Source organism: Stegastes partitus, unplaced genomic scaffold, assembly GCF_000690725.1.
Source record: "Stegastes partitus isolate 25-593 unplaced genomic scaffold, Stegastes_partitus-1.0.2 Scaffold1008, whole genome shotgun sequence".
In the NCBI taxonomy this organism is placed as follows: domain Eukaryota; kingdom Metazoa; phylum Chordata; class Actinopteri; family Pomacentridae; genus Stegastes; species Stegastes partitus.
The window spans coordinates 60997-76746 of record NW_007578739.1 but is presented as its reverse complement, the minus strand read 5'-3'; the positions used below and the strand labels follow the sequence as shown (position 1 = coordinate 76746).

Sequence of the window (15750 nt, the reverse complement as noted above, 5' to 3'; positions counted from 1 at the left end):
CTGATTATTCATTTGGATTATGAACTTAAACAGAGACACATTTTAGGTTCTAATTTGTTTGCAACTGTCACGTTTCTCCATTAATCACAAGCACAACGAGAATCAGGTGTTTGTTCTAATATGTTGAAGAAAACCTCAACAACTTTCATGGGACGAGCTTGTTCGTCTTATAAACGTCTTCATTCACCCACTTGGAGTTTATTCAGAAATACAGGAAGAAATCTGAACCAAACACAGCAAACTGAAAACAATAACAATAATAATTCAGGAAGAAAATCAGCAAATTGTCACATTTAAGAAGCTGAAACCTAGAAAATGACTCAAGCAATTCGATTTTTGTAGCTCTTGTCTATAATAAAGCACACTTTAGAAGCTCTGGAGGTGTTCGTGAACCGTCCAGATAAATGAACGCACACCAGGAACACAGAAGTACGCCAGATTTTTTAATATTGCTTCAAAGAGAAGTCATAGTGAAAACACCAGCATTAGCACTTCAAAGGATGTCAGTTCTTCATGTCGGACCCACAGCCGGACTTCCACTTGGACTTTATTACCACAGAAACAGGAAAAGGTTTAACATGTAAACACAACTTTCATCCCATCGTGTCACATTTAAGTGCAAAGCAGAGAAATCTTTGGGAAGGAAACAGCATCTTCGGTTAGAGGCACAAAATTTCTTCAATTCGCAGCAGAGATCCAAAAGTAAACCTCCGAAACTCGCTTCACCTGGACGCTTTAACCATCACAGATATAATTGTCGTTCATTCACTTATTTCATTTAATCTGAATAAACAAACAACAACAACAAAAAGACCGGAAAAAATATCTGAATATATTTTTTCCATAGACATTGAAAATGACTTAAAAATGGGTTTTATTTTTGGATGTTTGCCGTTTATTCACCTGCAGAGAAACTAAAACAGGATCAGACACTTTAACTGTTCAGTAATAATCATAAAACAGTCATTTCCTTTTTAAAAAAAACTAAATTCTTACTTTTTTTCTTCTCTTTTTAGTTCCAACACTGAAATAAGTGAATGAACAGACAAATCATGCAGATTTTCTGTATTTGTTTTGTCTAAATTCAGAGTTCCTGCGTGAAATCTGATGCTTTTAAAGCTGAAAAACGAGTCGAGGTTTACTTCTGGCCTTCATCCTCCTCCTCCTCCTCACTGGCCCTGGCCCGGCAGCGCCCCCAGCAGGCCGTTGGCGGTGGTGAAGAGGTTGATGGGCGACGAGCCGTCAGTGATGAGAGTCGACTTCAGACCGAGAGCCTGAAGCATCTTCAGCTGCACGACGGACATCAAAACAAAGAGAGAATAAAGTTCTGCACCAATTCAAGGAGGCGTTTTATGTTGTACTGCATTATGTGTATTTTAAGTAACTTTTTATTTACTATTATTATCACTTCACGAATTACTTACTTAAAAATGTGTTTACGACGTGTTTGACTACTGAACATACAAGTTAAAATTATAGCCTATATTCATTAGCGTCTAATCTGATATATTTTCAGTTATTGGCTTTATAAAATTCTAGAAAACAGTGAAAAGGATCCATCACAGTTTGACAAAAGGCCCAAAGACTCTCCTATAAACATGAATATTTGACATTTTGACTGAATCTCTGAGTTTCTGACAGTCTGAAGACGATCATTTAGACTTGTTCCGAACTCTGATGGATATTTTTCACTGTTTTCTGGCAATTTATAGATCAAATAAACTTCTCAAGACTCAGAAATGAATGGTGCATTTCCCAACCTTCTAATTAAACGGTAAAACCCAAACACCCTGTGGGTATAAACAGTCATGTTTGAACCTGATAAGTTAATTTCTAATGTTATTTCTCTTTGGTTCAACAAATGTTCTTCATAAATACCAGTAAGTTGACGTATTTAACAGAAATAGTGGAATTTGAATATAGTGTTGTTATAACTAACTGTGTTTTCTTTTTGTAAATAATAATAATAATTTTCAATAATAGCAGTAATGTAGCGTCTGTAGTAAACATTCAGAGCATTTTAACTTAATATTGGGACCAGTTTGCTTGAACTTCACTTTCTAACCTCAGATCTCTATTAAAATGTAACAGACTTTGGTTTAAATGGAGGCGTTAGTGTTGTGACGTGAGTGACGACGTGGTGTCGGTACAGCACCTGCAGCTCTGGTCCGGCTCTGGCGATCTCCTTCAGGGTGTCGCTGCCCAAACTCTCCATCAGCTGGCTGAAGCGTTGACTCTCGATCTGAGCCAGACGTTCCTGCTTCTCCACCTCCAGTCGGTCTATCTCCTTCTTGTAGTTCAGCTCCTGCTCACGAGCCTTCATCAGCCGCTGAAGCTCCGCCTCCTACAGACGCACACAGGCTTGGATTAAAACTACGACAGCTTCAGTTCTGTGGCTGCAGCTTATTTTCTCCTCTGTGACAGTAAACTGAACATGTTTGGATAAAACGAGACATTTGAGGAAACACTGAAGCACACCTTCATCATTTTCAGACCAAACAGCTGATTGGTCCATCGAGAAAATAACCCACCATGAATATAATCTTTACTTAAAGTCACTTTACATTCGACTAAACTAAACCTACAAACAGTTACAGACACGAAACCCTCCGTTCTTTGTTTTTTTCTAATGATAGAAGATTTTTTTTGCTAACCCAGAGGAAAAGTCATCTTGGATTCTGTAATAAAAACCTGTTGACTAGGTTAGAGTTGGACAGACTGTGCTGCTCTGTTCTCACTTCCTTTAGCACTCAGGCAGCAATTTAAAAAAGTCCTTCAGGACAAAACATCAATAACGCCAAAAATGTTATGTATTATGATTATTTCTCAGTTTCAGTTGCGTATTTCTTTTGCTCTCCGTGAGTTCTGATCATAATTACCAAACACTCATTGATATTTAGGATTTTAACCCTTTAAATGCCGGTTTGTTTACATGACGCCATGGTTGTTGTTTTTTTATTCCATATAATATAATGAATAGAAGATTCTTCTTTTGATGATCACAGTCTGTCGCTGATTAACTTCAGTGATTAAATGCATCATTTCTTATTTACACAGTCAGGTTTTTAATAAAAACTCACACCTGAGAGGACAAAAGAAGCCAAAAAGCCATAAAAATATTAGAAACTATCATTATTTTTTCACTTCCACTGAGTAAGAGCATCAGTCCTGATCATAACTGCCAAATACATGAGAGTTTACTGATTGTATGAGTATTTGCCGACACAAACTCTCCTCTCTGGTTAATGCCAGCTACAGCTTTTTGGATGCTTCACCATATTGGAGAGTTTTTAGGCTTTTCAGGAGTTTTTATTAACTGAGGTTTAAAATAACATTTAAATCTCTTTTTCATGTGAAGCTTGCTGTTGGCCGTCTACTTTAGTGAGCTCGTGTTAACGTACCGCCTCGATCCTCTGAGCTTCGGCCTTCAGTTTGGCCTCGTTGACGGCCGCCTCACCCTGAATTCGAGCCGCTTCGGCCCGAGACTGAGCCTCGGCCTTCGCAGCTCCGGTACTTTCCACAGCAGCACTGAAACACAGACGCTCGGCTGGTTAGTTTTTTACAGAAAACAAGTGACCTCATTAATCGTTGCAGCATTCAGAAGTCGTGCATAAACAGACGCTTTAAAACACATTGTGAGCACTTATTAACGCGTTTATAAATGTTAAAACTCCTTATGACGCATCCAGACTGTTACATGTCTGCACGAAAACATCTTCAGCATTTTTAAATCCATTTACAAACTGTTTAAACGTTCCTGAGCTCTGCGTCTATCAAAGAAGAAATATTCACTGACTGAGTGATTCTAACAGGTTCGGGTCACGTAATCTGATTATTGTTGATCATCTGAAACCCAAAACTGCCAAAATCACCATTTTTTAAATCAGAAAACAGAAATAATAATCTGATTTTCAACTCTTTGCTGGTCCTTGAATGCATCACGTGTGGCGTACAGGAACATCTGGACATTTATATTTAAATCTAAGCTTAAATTTGTGATTTTTGTGTTCATAACAATCTCTCTGTAAAAACATTTTAAATTCTGAGCTCCTCTGTGAACAGTGACTGGCTCAGCTGTGACCAACAGTCTGGTGACAAACATGTGGTTTCCAGTTGAACTTCAGGCGGTGTTTCCACAGAGCAGAGAGGAGAGTGAAGGAAGTTATGAATGTAAGTAGTTAAATATCTATTGTACAACAAGCCTCCATTTTTGTCAGTGCTGGTAACACCTGTGGGGAAAAAATGAGCCCACAGTGAGAAAAAATGTGACTGGAGCCCCCAAAAAACAAAAACCTATCGTCATCATCAACAGCAGGAGAAATCTTTACAGCTTTAGTTTGCTGAACGAGCAGTAAATTTATCGAGACAACAAGCGACTCCTCCTTCACTGATCTCCTTCCAGCTGCAGTGTTTACTGTCCTGTCTGAGAGGTGGGACTGGTGCCTCCCCAGTTCACCCAGTGCTGTGGCTTCACCTGAGGGCCTCCAGCTCCAGCAGCTCCTTCCTGGCCCTCTCGGCCTCGGCCTGGTCGGTGATCCTCTGCCTCTCCAGCTTCCCCCGAGCCTCCTGCTCCAGACGCTCGGCTTCATGTCTGCAGCCAAACAAAACCTCGTCAACATCATCATGTTTCTTTGTGGGTAAAAAAAGATTGTTTGCTGCTTTCTAAACTATAAAAATCTCAGCATCTAAAACTGGTATGAGCTGGTTGGAGTACAACAACCGGTAGTATCTTTTCTTGTGTATATAAACAGCTTCCCAAAGATTTTAGCTCGTCTGAGGCAGTAATCTGGAAACTAAATCCTTTCTGCGTTCATCACCGTTTACATAAACACAGTGAATAAACAAGACTGAAGATGTAATTTACCTTTTTTCTTTTTCTTTTTTAACTCAGACTAGACATATCGGAGCAAAGGGAGAATTAATGTAAAACACCAACAAAAATCTGCTCAAAGAGGCAAAACTGGCTTCTGATGCCAAAGTTGTCGTTACTTTTTCCACAGATAAAAATCACATCTGTTGATATCTTGTTGAAAATGTTGATTATCTGGTAAACAAATGGCACCAGAGTCTAACACAGATATTAACATCCAGCTGTTTGTGCTCAGACGTCAGCTAGTGTCTGAGAATGTGAAAGGCCGACGTCGTACCGAGCGGCGGCCTCCTGGGAGTTGGTTGTGATCTCGATGGCCAGCTGGACGCTCTTCTGCAGAGCGTCTCGAGTCCTCTGGTCGACCGGCTCCACCGACTGGATGTCCACGCTGCTGATCACCAGGTTGTTCTGGTTGAAGTGAAGACTCGAACGCACCACCAGCTTCTCGTCGAAGCCGAACACCGCGGAGCAGATGATCCGGTTGGAGTTCTGAGAACAAGAAAGATCAGATGAGATTTAAACTGATTTAACGTTAATAAGCTGAAAAACGTGTCCTTCATACTGTATTGAAGGACAGATTCTGCTTATTGCGTCACAGTTTATGTTGTGTAGTTGTAGTTCTGTGGTTGCCAAATCTACCTGCTCAAGGGCAACAGCTAGCTACATGCTAACTCTACGTACGAGGTGCTAGTAATAAATAAAAATAAATAAAGCTTGTCCCTACAAAAATACTAAATATTCATATAATTTTTGTTATTTTCTTAGTTGTCAAATTGCGAAACAAGTTTTGGATTCTCACACTTAAATAAACACAATAAGCTGTGATGTCAGTGTTTAAAATGACTGTGAGGTGTTCAGGGAACATCAGTAATGTCTTACATTTACCGCTGCATGTGAGGCATTCAGGAACATTTAGCATGTGGTGATGCATGCGAGGCTTCTCTGTGTTTCCACAGAGCATGACGTGAAGCCGAGACGTCCCTGAACGCAACACTGAATATTAATAATCTTGAGACACAAACCTTGTGGAAATCGTCGAACTGCACGGAGGCGACTGCTCCTCGGATCCTGGAGGCGATGGCTTTACAGGCGTCTCCCACAAAGTCAGGAACCGAGAACAGAGCTGCTGACTCGCCAGCAGAGGCTGGAGACTTCACCTCAAAGTGCCTGAAGAAGAAGAAGAAGAAGAAGAAGAAGAAAAAGAAGACTGAGTTCGAGGTTAAAGGTTGGTTGCAATTTTTGTACCACAAACGATCAATGAAATTCTACTTGTTTTGTCATTCTGAGTCATTCTACACAGAACACATTTCTGAGTCTCTCCTTCTTTGTGGTTGTTGTGTGTCCACAGAGCTGCAGGACTTTATGTTGCAGAGAAAAATGAGCCACAGCGGTGACAAACGTGACTGAAGCAAAAACTAAGAGAAGTTGCAAACATTGAAAATCTTTTTTATTCTGAATTTATTCCAGTAAACTGCTACGGTTAATCATCTTTCTTATGTAATTTCAATATCGAGTGTACAGTCAGCTCAGTGTCTGTGAGTTACCAGTTGTATGAGAGCTGCAGCTTCAGCCTTGCGTGGTCGGCGGTCTCGATGGTGATGATGTCGGTGAAGAAGTCGGGCCCGAGCAGCAGGCAGATGGCTTTGATGACGTTGGCCCTCTTCGGTTTGTCTCCAGACAGCGACAGCACGGTGAACTGCTCGTCAGGCCCCAGCATCACCATCTCCGGTCCGAACACCACCCTGTGGACGACACCACCACCGGGTCAGCTGGTTTGTTTTAACCCGCGCCCTCCAAACCTTCATGGCAGGTTGTCCCACCTGGCTTTCTTCTCCCTGTAGTCATACACCTGGACAGCGGCGTTGTGGGGGACCCTGAAGGACACCACCTTGGTCTTGTCCCTCGGTTCCTGATCCACCACCCCCCTGCGGTCCGAGCGGTCGGCCAGCGGGTCGATGCGGGACGTCAGCAGGGCCTCGACCTTCGCAGGAAGCTCCTTCTGCCACAACTCCTCGTCCTGAGTCAGCATGTAGGTGTGACCGATCACTGCTCGCACCTGGAGGCCGGACAGCGTTAGTTCAAACGAGTGATCGACAGTGTGCAGGGTTAATATTATTATTATATTACTTCTGTTATATTATTTATCCAACTACAGTTAAGAGCTCATGTCTTAAATGATCACAACTTGATTCAGTATCAGAGCTCTGGCTGGGGCTCATTACGCCTCAGAAGATGTCATGGTGCCTCTTCACTAGATAAACTTGAACAGTACTCTCTGCTTGCCAACATAAACTGCCGCCTCCTCTGGTTGCAACAGTTTAATACAGTAAGAGGCTCCACCTGGTGGAACAACCAGGTACTACAGCTAACCGACAAACGGTAAATGGCATCAGCAGACACCAAATATTACATGAATCCGAGCAGGATAACCTTAATCAGGACATCCCAAGCTGATATCGATCAGTAAAAAAATGTATTGATCTGCTCCAATCCTGACCTTTGAGATCAGATCAGGACATCCATGATTTAACACTTTTGGTGTTAAAAGACACTAAAAGTACAAAAACAGATTATTTTCCCTGAAAAAGAGCTGAGCTCATTACGCCACACAGAAGCCTTTGTCATGGTGTTTACTCTTTACTACCTAAACCTTGACAATACGCTCTGCTTGCCAACATGGAGCTACCACCTCCTCTGGTTTCTACAGGACTAAACAGTGCGAGGCAGAGCTAATACAGCTCGCAGCAAACTAGTAGAGGCAATCTATAGGAAATTAATCAGAGGCAAATAAAGAGATCAGAACATCCCAAGCTGATACCAATCAGTTTAAAGATCACCCATCTTGATCTTTGAGATCCGATCAGGACATCTCTGATGTAAAGTCTTTGGTTTTGAAACACAACAAAACAGCGCTACATTTTCTAACTCGGACCTTTCCAGTTTTGATGTCCCGGACGTAGATGCCCTCGTTCTCGTCCAGCGGGATGGCCTGCTGCCTCAGCACCACCTCCACCGTGGCGGGGGGAACGTACTCGATGGGACCGCGCAGCATCCAGCGGTCTCCGGGGCGACGCAGGACACCGCTCCTCCGGGAGCGCTTGGCCCTCTCCTCCTGCTGGGCCTCCTCGTCCTCCTCTTCCTCCTGCTGGCAGAGAGAGCGTTGGAGAGAGAGGAGGAGGACGGAAAGAAGGGTTAACGTGGCGATGCATCGGAGCGGCGGCGGAGGAGGAGGAGGAAGAGGAGGAGGAGAAGGAGAAGGAGAGGGGGATGGAGGGAGGCACTGAGTAAAACAAGAATCATGAAAGGAAAACAACGTGAAGAAATGAAAAGGGTGGACGATGTGAGGATGAAGGGAAGAGAATAAGAAAAAAGAGAAGAAGAAGAAGAAGAAGAGTTGGGGGAAGATGGGTTAGCCAGGTTAGGAGGGAAGATGGGGAAGTGAAGAACACAAAGCAGCTTCATCCAAACCTCATTCAGACCAGTGCTGCTAAGTAACAAGTACTCAAGTAACTTTTGAGGCTTTTAGGCGACTTTGACTTTTTACTCCACTACATTTATTTGACCTTTTATCAGATTAAAAGGTGAATTTGTCATCCTTCCTCAGACAATTATGTCAGGACTGCATTATAAGTGTCTGGTATGTGGTGACTGCAACTATTATTTTCAAAACTGATCTCTACTTGTTGTTTTTACAGAATGACATCACAGGTATCCATCATGTTATTTCCGGACAGACATATTCAACTGTTAAATGCTAAAACTGCTGCTGTTCACTCCTGATTGTACAGGACGCCTCCAGAAGAAGATGGCAGTGCCCGTTTCTACCATATTCTAGCTTCACATGTCCGCCTCATTTAATTAAGTTTCTGCTGCTGTGTGGAAAGGGACGATGTGAATGACATGTTTGCTTGATAGTTTGTAAATGAATTTATAGCTCAGACTTTGTACCTGCTTGTCTTGCTGTTTGCGAACAATCCTCTGACCTCATTGCTGCCGTTTTAAGGTGTAACTCCTGGAAACCAACCAGATAAACAGCAGCAGCAGAGCCAAACCCAACCACAGCAGGTGTGGTGTCACCTTTAAACCCCAGAGTCCACAGACACACCTGCAGCTTCATACCAGTCTCTATAGACCTGCCGGTGGTCTTTCAGCAAAGCACACCCCTGTGAAAAGACAGCATTTGCTTTTCTAATCTGTCTTCTCAGATCGACCGGTTGCACAGGACGATCTTTACACACCAGCTCCTCCCTGAGCTTCATTCCTTTCTGGTCCAGCAGCTCCACACAGAGACGCACGAAGACAAACGAAGGTTGTAAAACATGAAAAACTGTGTTTGGTGGAGCTGCAGAAACCTATTATGTGCATGTCAGCTGAAGAAAGATGTTTCCCCGTGTTGAATGCATCGTCCAACAACTTGCTCCTCCACATCTTACACAAGATCCTTTAAAGGACTGGAAGTAGAACGTTCTCGCACTTTACGGCTGTTTTATTGCGTTTTTTTAAAAAAGAGCACGTCTTTCAAATCCGCCGGCCAGTTTCAGGGTTCAACAGATTCCACCTGCAGCATAAGAAGCTAATCTTAGTTTAAGCCGAGTTTATTTAATGTAAGTCTTATTCAACATGGAGACATAAATTAACTCATGAATAAATAATAAACTTGAAAGTTGCCAAGATCTATTGAGCATGAAAGAGATGGAAAGCTTTTAACTTTCTGCTCCTGTTGGAGAAAGACTGCTGATAAAGTGGACTTTTGTCGACCTCATTCACCTTCTGGAAACGTCAGGAATCATCCAGAACCACCAGGAGTTGGAGCACTGCCTGCAGTTCAACCGAACACTCTGAGTTTTGGTCATGAGACTGTTGTTCACAGCCGAGTCACCCAGGAGCTCAAAATGTTTTGTTTTTTGCAGAATCTGGAGCAAACCATTTGTTTTTGGCGCAGTTTTAAACGAGACACGTAGAATAAACTGACTCTCATGACATATCACATGAATTTAGGAACACATTTGGTTATCTTTCCTGATGGAACAACATACCACCCATGATCTTTTTAAGGACTTCTAGAAAGCTGAATATGACAAATTTTTAGGTCTCTACACTGAGCACTCGATCAAAAGAAGTCATTGTTAAGATTCAGGGCTGCAATTTTCAGACAAACTTGTGCCTTATTAAATTGTTTACACCCCAGTAACGAGGCTGGGTGGTGATTCTCACCTCCTGGGTGTCATTAAAGGCCTCGACGGCTCGCAGCACCAAACCTTCCTCCTCCGACAGAACGTAAACATCCTGGATGCCGTTTTCAAGCTGCTCGCCAGGCTGCAGGAAGAACGAGCGCTCGCCCTGACGGAGGGAAGAAAAAGAAGTTAGTTCATCAAATGTAAAGAAAAAACTAGATTGAGCAACTCTTGCAGAAATGGCAGGTGTGATTGAAGCTTGCAGTTGCTGGAGCTTGTACAGTTCAACACTAAGTTTGACAAATATCTTTAAAAAGATTCAGAAATTTCAGAGATGGGCGAGCAATAATCCATCATCTATACACCGCTTAATCCTCACTAGGGTCATGGGGGGCTGGAGTCTATCCCAGCTGACTCAGGGTGAAGGCAGGGGACACCCTGGACAGGTCACCAGTCTATCACAGGGCTACACTTAGAGACAGACAACCAAGCACACTCACATTCACACCTACAGACAATTTAGACTCATCAATTAACCTCAACATGTTTTTGGACTGTGTGGGAGGAAGCCGGAGAACCTGGAGAGAACCCACGCTGCACGGGGAGAACATGCAAACTTCACACAGAGAGATCCCGGGTGTCCTCACCGGGATGTAAACCGGCGACCTTCTAGCTGCGAGGCAATAGTGCTGACCACTGAACCACCCTGCAGCCCGCGAGCAATAATAGTTTCTAAAAAATGTGATGATCTGAGGTTGAATTAACATTGTTGTTTTTTCATGTACATAAACGGGCTGATGGACAGATTCTGATGAATGCTGACATTTTGATGATTAAAAGAAACAAAAAAAGTCAACTTTAGCTGCTAATTAATGAAACTGGATAATCAGTTTTACCTTCACCACCCTCTTCTGGCCCAGCTGAGGCTTCCCATCGGGTCCGACCGGGTCCAGGATGACGCAGTACTGCCGGCTGCTCAGCGTGGTCACGTCCACCACCCCGACCACCTCCTCGGCCACCGACGGGATATGCGCCTCGCGGTCGGCCATGGTGACAAGCCACTCCTCCCCAGTACGCCGGTCACGTCCACCGGCGTCTTTAAAGGGCCGCAAAGCGCGAACGTGCAGCGCTCTCTGGAGAGACAGGAAGTCAGTGTAAATACACCACAAACCTGCAGCTGTGTGCAACGAACCTGAACCACACAGATGCAGCTCAGACATCGACAGCAGCTTAGAAGCTACAGACATGTGAAATGTGGCCCTAATGGGAGCTGCTGCTGTTTAGCGATACATGAGTTTAGTTTTTATTACAGTTGAGTTAAGACTTTTCAAATCCATGTTGATCTAAATTTATTTTCCTGCTAAAAAATGCATATTAGTTTCTCTCCTCTTATGCAGATGAATAAATTAATAATGAAAAAAGGGATATGTTACAACAAAGACTTGATTTTTCCAAATTAACACAGTTTCATGTTTTATACAGTCATGCAGATAAACACACTACGTTATTTAGGTCTCCATTTAAAGTTTTCTTCAGCCGAAGCAATCAAACATCAACAGTTGGTAACTATTTTGATGATCAATGCAATAATATTTTTATAAAAACAGTCTCAATTCTGCGATTGCAGCTTTAAATGTGAATATTTTCTGGTTTCTTTCCTCCTCTGTGGCAGTAAACTGAATAATCTGAGCAATCTGAAGGAATGCTGATCCACACTTTTCACAACTAACTGATTAATCCAGAAAATAATCAAAAGTGAAACTAATAGTTAGCTGCAGCTCTGTCCAACGGACCTGAAACAACTTTTGCATAAAGAACATGAAACGGCACTCAGTGTGAATAATACATTGTGCAACGCTGAAATAAAGGAAGTAAATGAGTTATCTGAGATCATAAGAAGTCAGCAGCAGCTCGAACACATCATCAGACTTAAGAGTTTAGGAAGTCGACGAAGTTCTGAGTCACCTTGTCAGTCAGGATGAAGGCGTTGACGATGTCGATGACCTCCTCGTGAGCACCCGGCAGGTAAGCTCCCACCTTCCGGACCAGCCACTCCTCACCTGGACAACACACGGGGACAGGTGGTTCAGTCACAGGTGAAACTAACTAACTTTTAATGGCACAAGGGTGAAATGAATACGTTGGGTTACGGAGTAAAAAAAAAATCAACTTCTGGTGGTGCGATCTTTAATTTTAAATTGAAAAGTCGAAAATTCCTGGTTGCCACTGAATGCAGCACATTATGCAGATCGTGCCTTTAACCATCTGAACCCAAAATGTGGCAAAAAAAAACTATGAAAATGAAACCGTCCTTGGACAACTCATCTGTGATTCTGTTAGAAAGCTTCAACAAATCTGAGCTTAAGAATCGAGACGTCACGTGTCTACATGTGACACTTCAACATTTGAAAAAAATCAAAAGTTTGCTTGAACCAGATTCACATCCTGGATGGATTTTTTAAAAATGCAAACAAACAGTGAACAGAGGAGCAAGTTGTTGGAAGATACATTCAGCATGGTGAAGCATCTTCCTACAGCTGAGGTACTGAGTAGAGAAAGAGTGGAGAGGCTATAAATCATGCAGAATTTTGCAGTCACACTCCTACAGGTGTGTCCAGGTGAGTGTGTTACCTGTGACCCGTTGGACTCCTCCTCGGTCTTGGCCCTCCTTGCGAGCTCTCAGCCTGATGGCCTGGTTCTCACGGATCACTGTGGCCTTGATGGTCTCCAGAACCACCACCTCCTTCCGTGGGATGTATGTACCTGAAACAACACGACTGTGAGTCACAAACATAAGAAAAAAGCTGCAGAGCGTGACCTGAATAAACAAATATGATGTCTCGAAGCTATAGAGAAACAATCACAGTCTTTGTGTGTTTATTCAGAGTAGACACTAAACTGCTCAAAGAATTAGAGGACTTGAAGCTGGTTGAGGTTCCCTTATCAGGAACAAACCGACAGTGTTTGTTGTACTTAGAACTCAGGAGGAGTGCTTCAGACCCTGATCTGGTCTGAGTCAGCTGGAGGTCAGTAACCTGCACAGAAGTCTTTGTCATGGTGCCCGTTGCTAGCTAAACTCCCACAATGCTCTCTGCTTGCCAACATAAACTATCTGTAGTCCGATGTTGTGTTCACACCAGATGCATGTAAAATCATTCGCGCAAATGATTTACATGTAAAGTCAATGTGAAGACGCGATTAGACGCAAGTACACGTCCTGCGGCGCGAATACCGCTGCGCAAATGACACGAATCCTGCTGCATTAAAAGAGCGAAAGGCGCAAATGACGCAAATTCGCGCAAGTTGAAAAATCTGAACTCAAGTGAACATTCATGCCATGATGGCCAATCAGTGTTGAGAACCTCTGGTGACGTATCCTAGTATCCTGGAGGGTTGTCCTGGTACCAATCCTCTCCAACAGGTTGTCAAACTGGGTCAGCCAAAAATAGCGCTGGAAGCAGTCATCACCCAGGGGCAGCTCCTGGAGAAGGCCGTGGAACTCCCCGAGCTATATGCTTCTCTGGAGGAGCTGATGGACCTAGACACGGCGGCGTCTGGATCTCCATCGTTTCTGGGCCTTCCACAGCAGTTACAAAGCAGCAGTGTTGTCGAGCACAGCCATGTTTGATGATAGCACATTGGAAAATGGCAGGAAACGGGCGGGAATTCCTGGCAGACGCGCGAATGAAGCGAGTCAACTTGTAAACGCGTCCAAATACGAACACAGCATGAATGATGCCTCCTCTGGTCTCTACAGTATTGAATAGTCAGAGGCTCCCCCTGGTGGAACAATCAGGGACTACAGCTGAGCTACAAGACATTTTCTGACATGCATGACCTTCTTCTTTTGCCTTATTGTTTAATATAATTTTCATCTGTTGAATTATTAACAGCATTTAGTCGATTTACTGTTAATTAATGACATCCTAAATGGAAAATGCTTAATGATTCAGAGTGAACAAATAAGAGTAAAACTTTCAGGTGTGTCCCTGAGTGCAGGTGGACCTACCTGGTCCCTCAAACAGCCACTCGTCTCCAGCCACCCTCTTCTGTCCGTCAGCTTCCTCGAAGTCCAGCAGAGCCTGAAGACGCAGAGCCGTGTCGGGATACACGATCTGCAGCGTTGTTACGTCCTGAAAGGAAAACACTGAGCGTCACGAATCTGACCAACAATACACCGAACACTTCTCTCACATAAACCAACTTCCTCTGTTGGGTTAACAGAACACAAAGGGACTAAATACAACCACAAAGAAACTAACAAAAGCAGACAAACTGTGACTCCAAAAAAGAAAGAAATATGTCCACAAATGTGCAAAAACAACATCAAATATTTCTCTGACATTAATAACCCCACAGACCTGCTGGACCTCCTCGCCGGGGTAAAGAGGAAACGGGTCCTGGGTCAGCCGGATCTCCAGGTCGGCATGGCGGAGCTTGGCCTGCCCTGCTTGGTCGAAGAGGACCTGGCCGTTGTCATCGCGGGCCACCGGGTTGGCGACCACGCAGTAGTGACGAGGCGGCACCATGACCATTCGCACCGGCGAAAAGAGCACTCTGGGAAAAGAAGTCAAACTTGGATTTATATTCTGACCGCGATTCAGTAGAAGCAGCCGTGAGATCTGGTTCTGTCTGACCTCTCATTGTCCTGCCGGATGTAAGTCAGCGGCCCGATCTCCACGCGGGCGATGTTGGTGTTCTGGTCCAGAACGTGGATGTAGTGGTGAGGTGGGATCCGGATGATGGAGCCCTCCACCGGCCCCTCCATCTCCGGCCCTCGGTTTCCTCCCTTCTTAGACATGATTGTTGTGAAATCCTGCAGAGAGCAATAACCTGTTAAACAAGAAGAGATAAAAAAAAGTCAATGCCATTTTAAAAAGTATTTTTTCAGAGCTTCTGCCACAAATACTGATCAATAACTGTGACCTGGAGCTGAGTATCAATGACTGGAAAGAAGTCACAGAGCTCCACTAAAAAAATAAAAAAAACCTACCACACAATCAAAAATATGAACACAAATAAAAAAGAGACAAAAAACAACCACGAGGAGACAAAGACATTAAAAACCAGAGATACAAAACAACCACAAAAAGACAAATTATGACCAAAGATTAAGAAAAACACAAAGATGGAAGATAAAACGATCAAAAGGCACAAAAAACAAAGACGCCGAAAAACAATTATTGATAAAATACGACAACTGAGACACAAAAAATTGCCACAGACATAAAAAACAGCGACCACAAAGACACAAAAATAACAAACGTGCATAAAACTATCCCAAAAGAGACAAGATGCAGCCATAAAGAGATTAAAACCAGACAGAAACCACTACAAAGACACAACAATGACCCCTGAGATGAAAAACACGACCACAGATACAAGCTAGCGACAAAAATACACAAAAAATTATCGCAAAGAGACAAAATACAACGAAAAAGAGATTAAAAAGAACCAAAGAGATGCAAAAACTGACCAAGTAGGGAAACCACCCAAAACAAAAAAGGGAAAAAACACAATCATTAAACACTAAAAATGTAAAAAAAGATCCAAACAACCACAAAAAAACAAAAAACTAATCAAAAGAAACGACAACGAAGAGACAAAATATAACTGCAAAGATACAAAAAGCAGGACATGAGAGACAAAGTGTGACCTCGACACACACACCCACACACACACACACACACACACACACACACACAC

At 43.1% G+C, this 15750-nt stretch overlaps 1 protein-coding gene across 2 annotated transcripts in view; it reads right to left on the bottom strand.

Annotated features, from left to right (window-relative positions):
* Positions 1–430: 430 nt before the first annotated feature.
* Positions 431–15750, bottom strand: part of mvp (major vault protein) — a 16443-nt gene continuing 1123 nt past the window's right edge. The window contains exons 2-17 of one of the 2 annotated variants that reach the window (XM_008294934.1): positions 14682–14877; positions 14406–14601; positions 14054–14177; positions 12676–12807; positions 12010–12104; positions 10941–11177; positions 10085–10210; positions 7803–8015; positions 6691–6926; positions 6415–6612; positions 5893–6037; positions 5148–5359; positions 4475–4591; positions 3402–3528; positions 2156–2344; positions 431–1289 (exon numbers count right to left, since the gene is read on the bottom strand). In XM_008294934.1, the coding sequence (XP_008293156.1) occupies positions 1170–1289; positions 2156–2344; positions 3402–3528; positions 4475–4591; positions 5148–5359; positions 5893–6037; positions 6415–6612; positions 6691–6926; positions 7803–8015; positions 10085–10210; positions 10941–11177; positions 12010–12104; positions 12676–12807; positions 14054–14177; positions 14406–14601; positions 14682–14845 (2631 nt within the window). In that variant the 5' untranslated portion in view covers positions 14846–14877 and the 3' untranslated portion in view covers positions 431–1169. The remainder of the gene's footprint in view (positions 1290–2155; positions 2345–3401; positions 3529–4474; positions 4592–5147; positions 5360–5892; positions 6038–6414; positions 6613–6690; positions 6927–7802; positions 8016–10084; positions 10211–10940; positions 11178–12009; positions 12105–12675; positions 12808–14053; positions 14178–14405; positions 14602–14681; positions 14878–15750) is intronic. The other variant, XM_008294935.1, reaches the window with a different exon arrangement.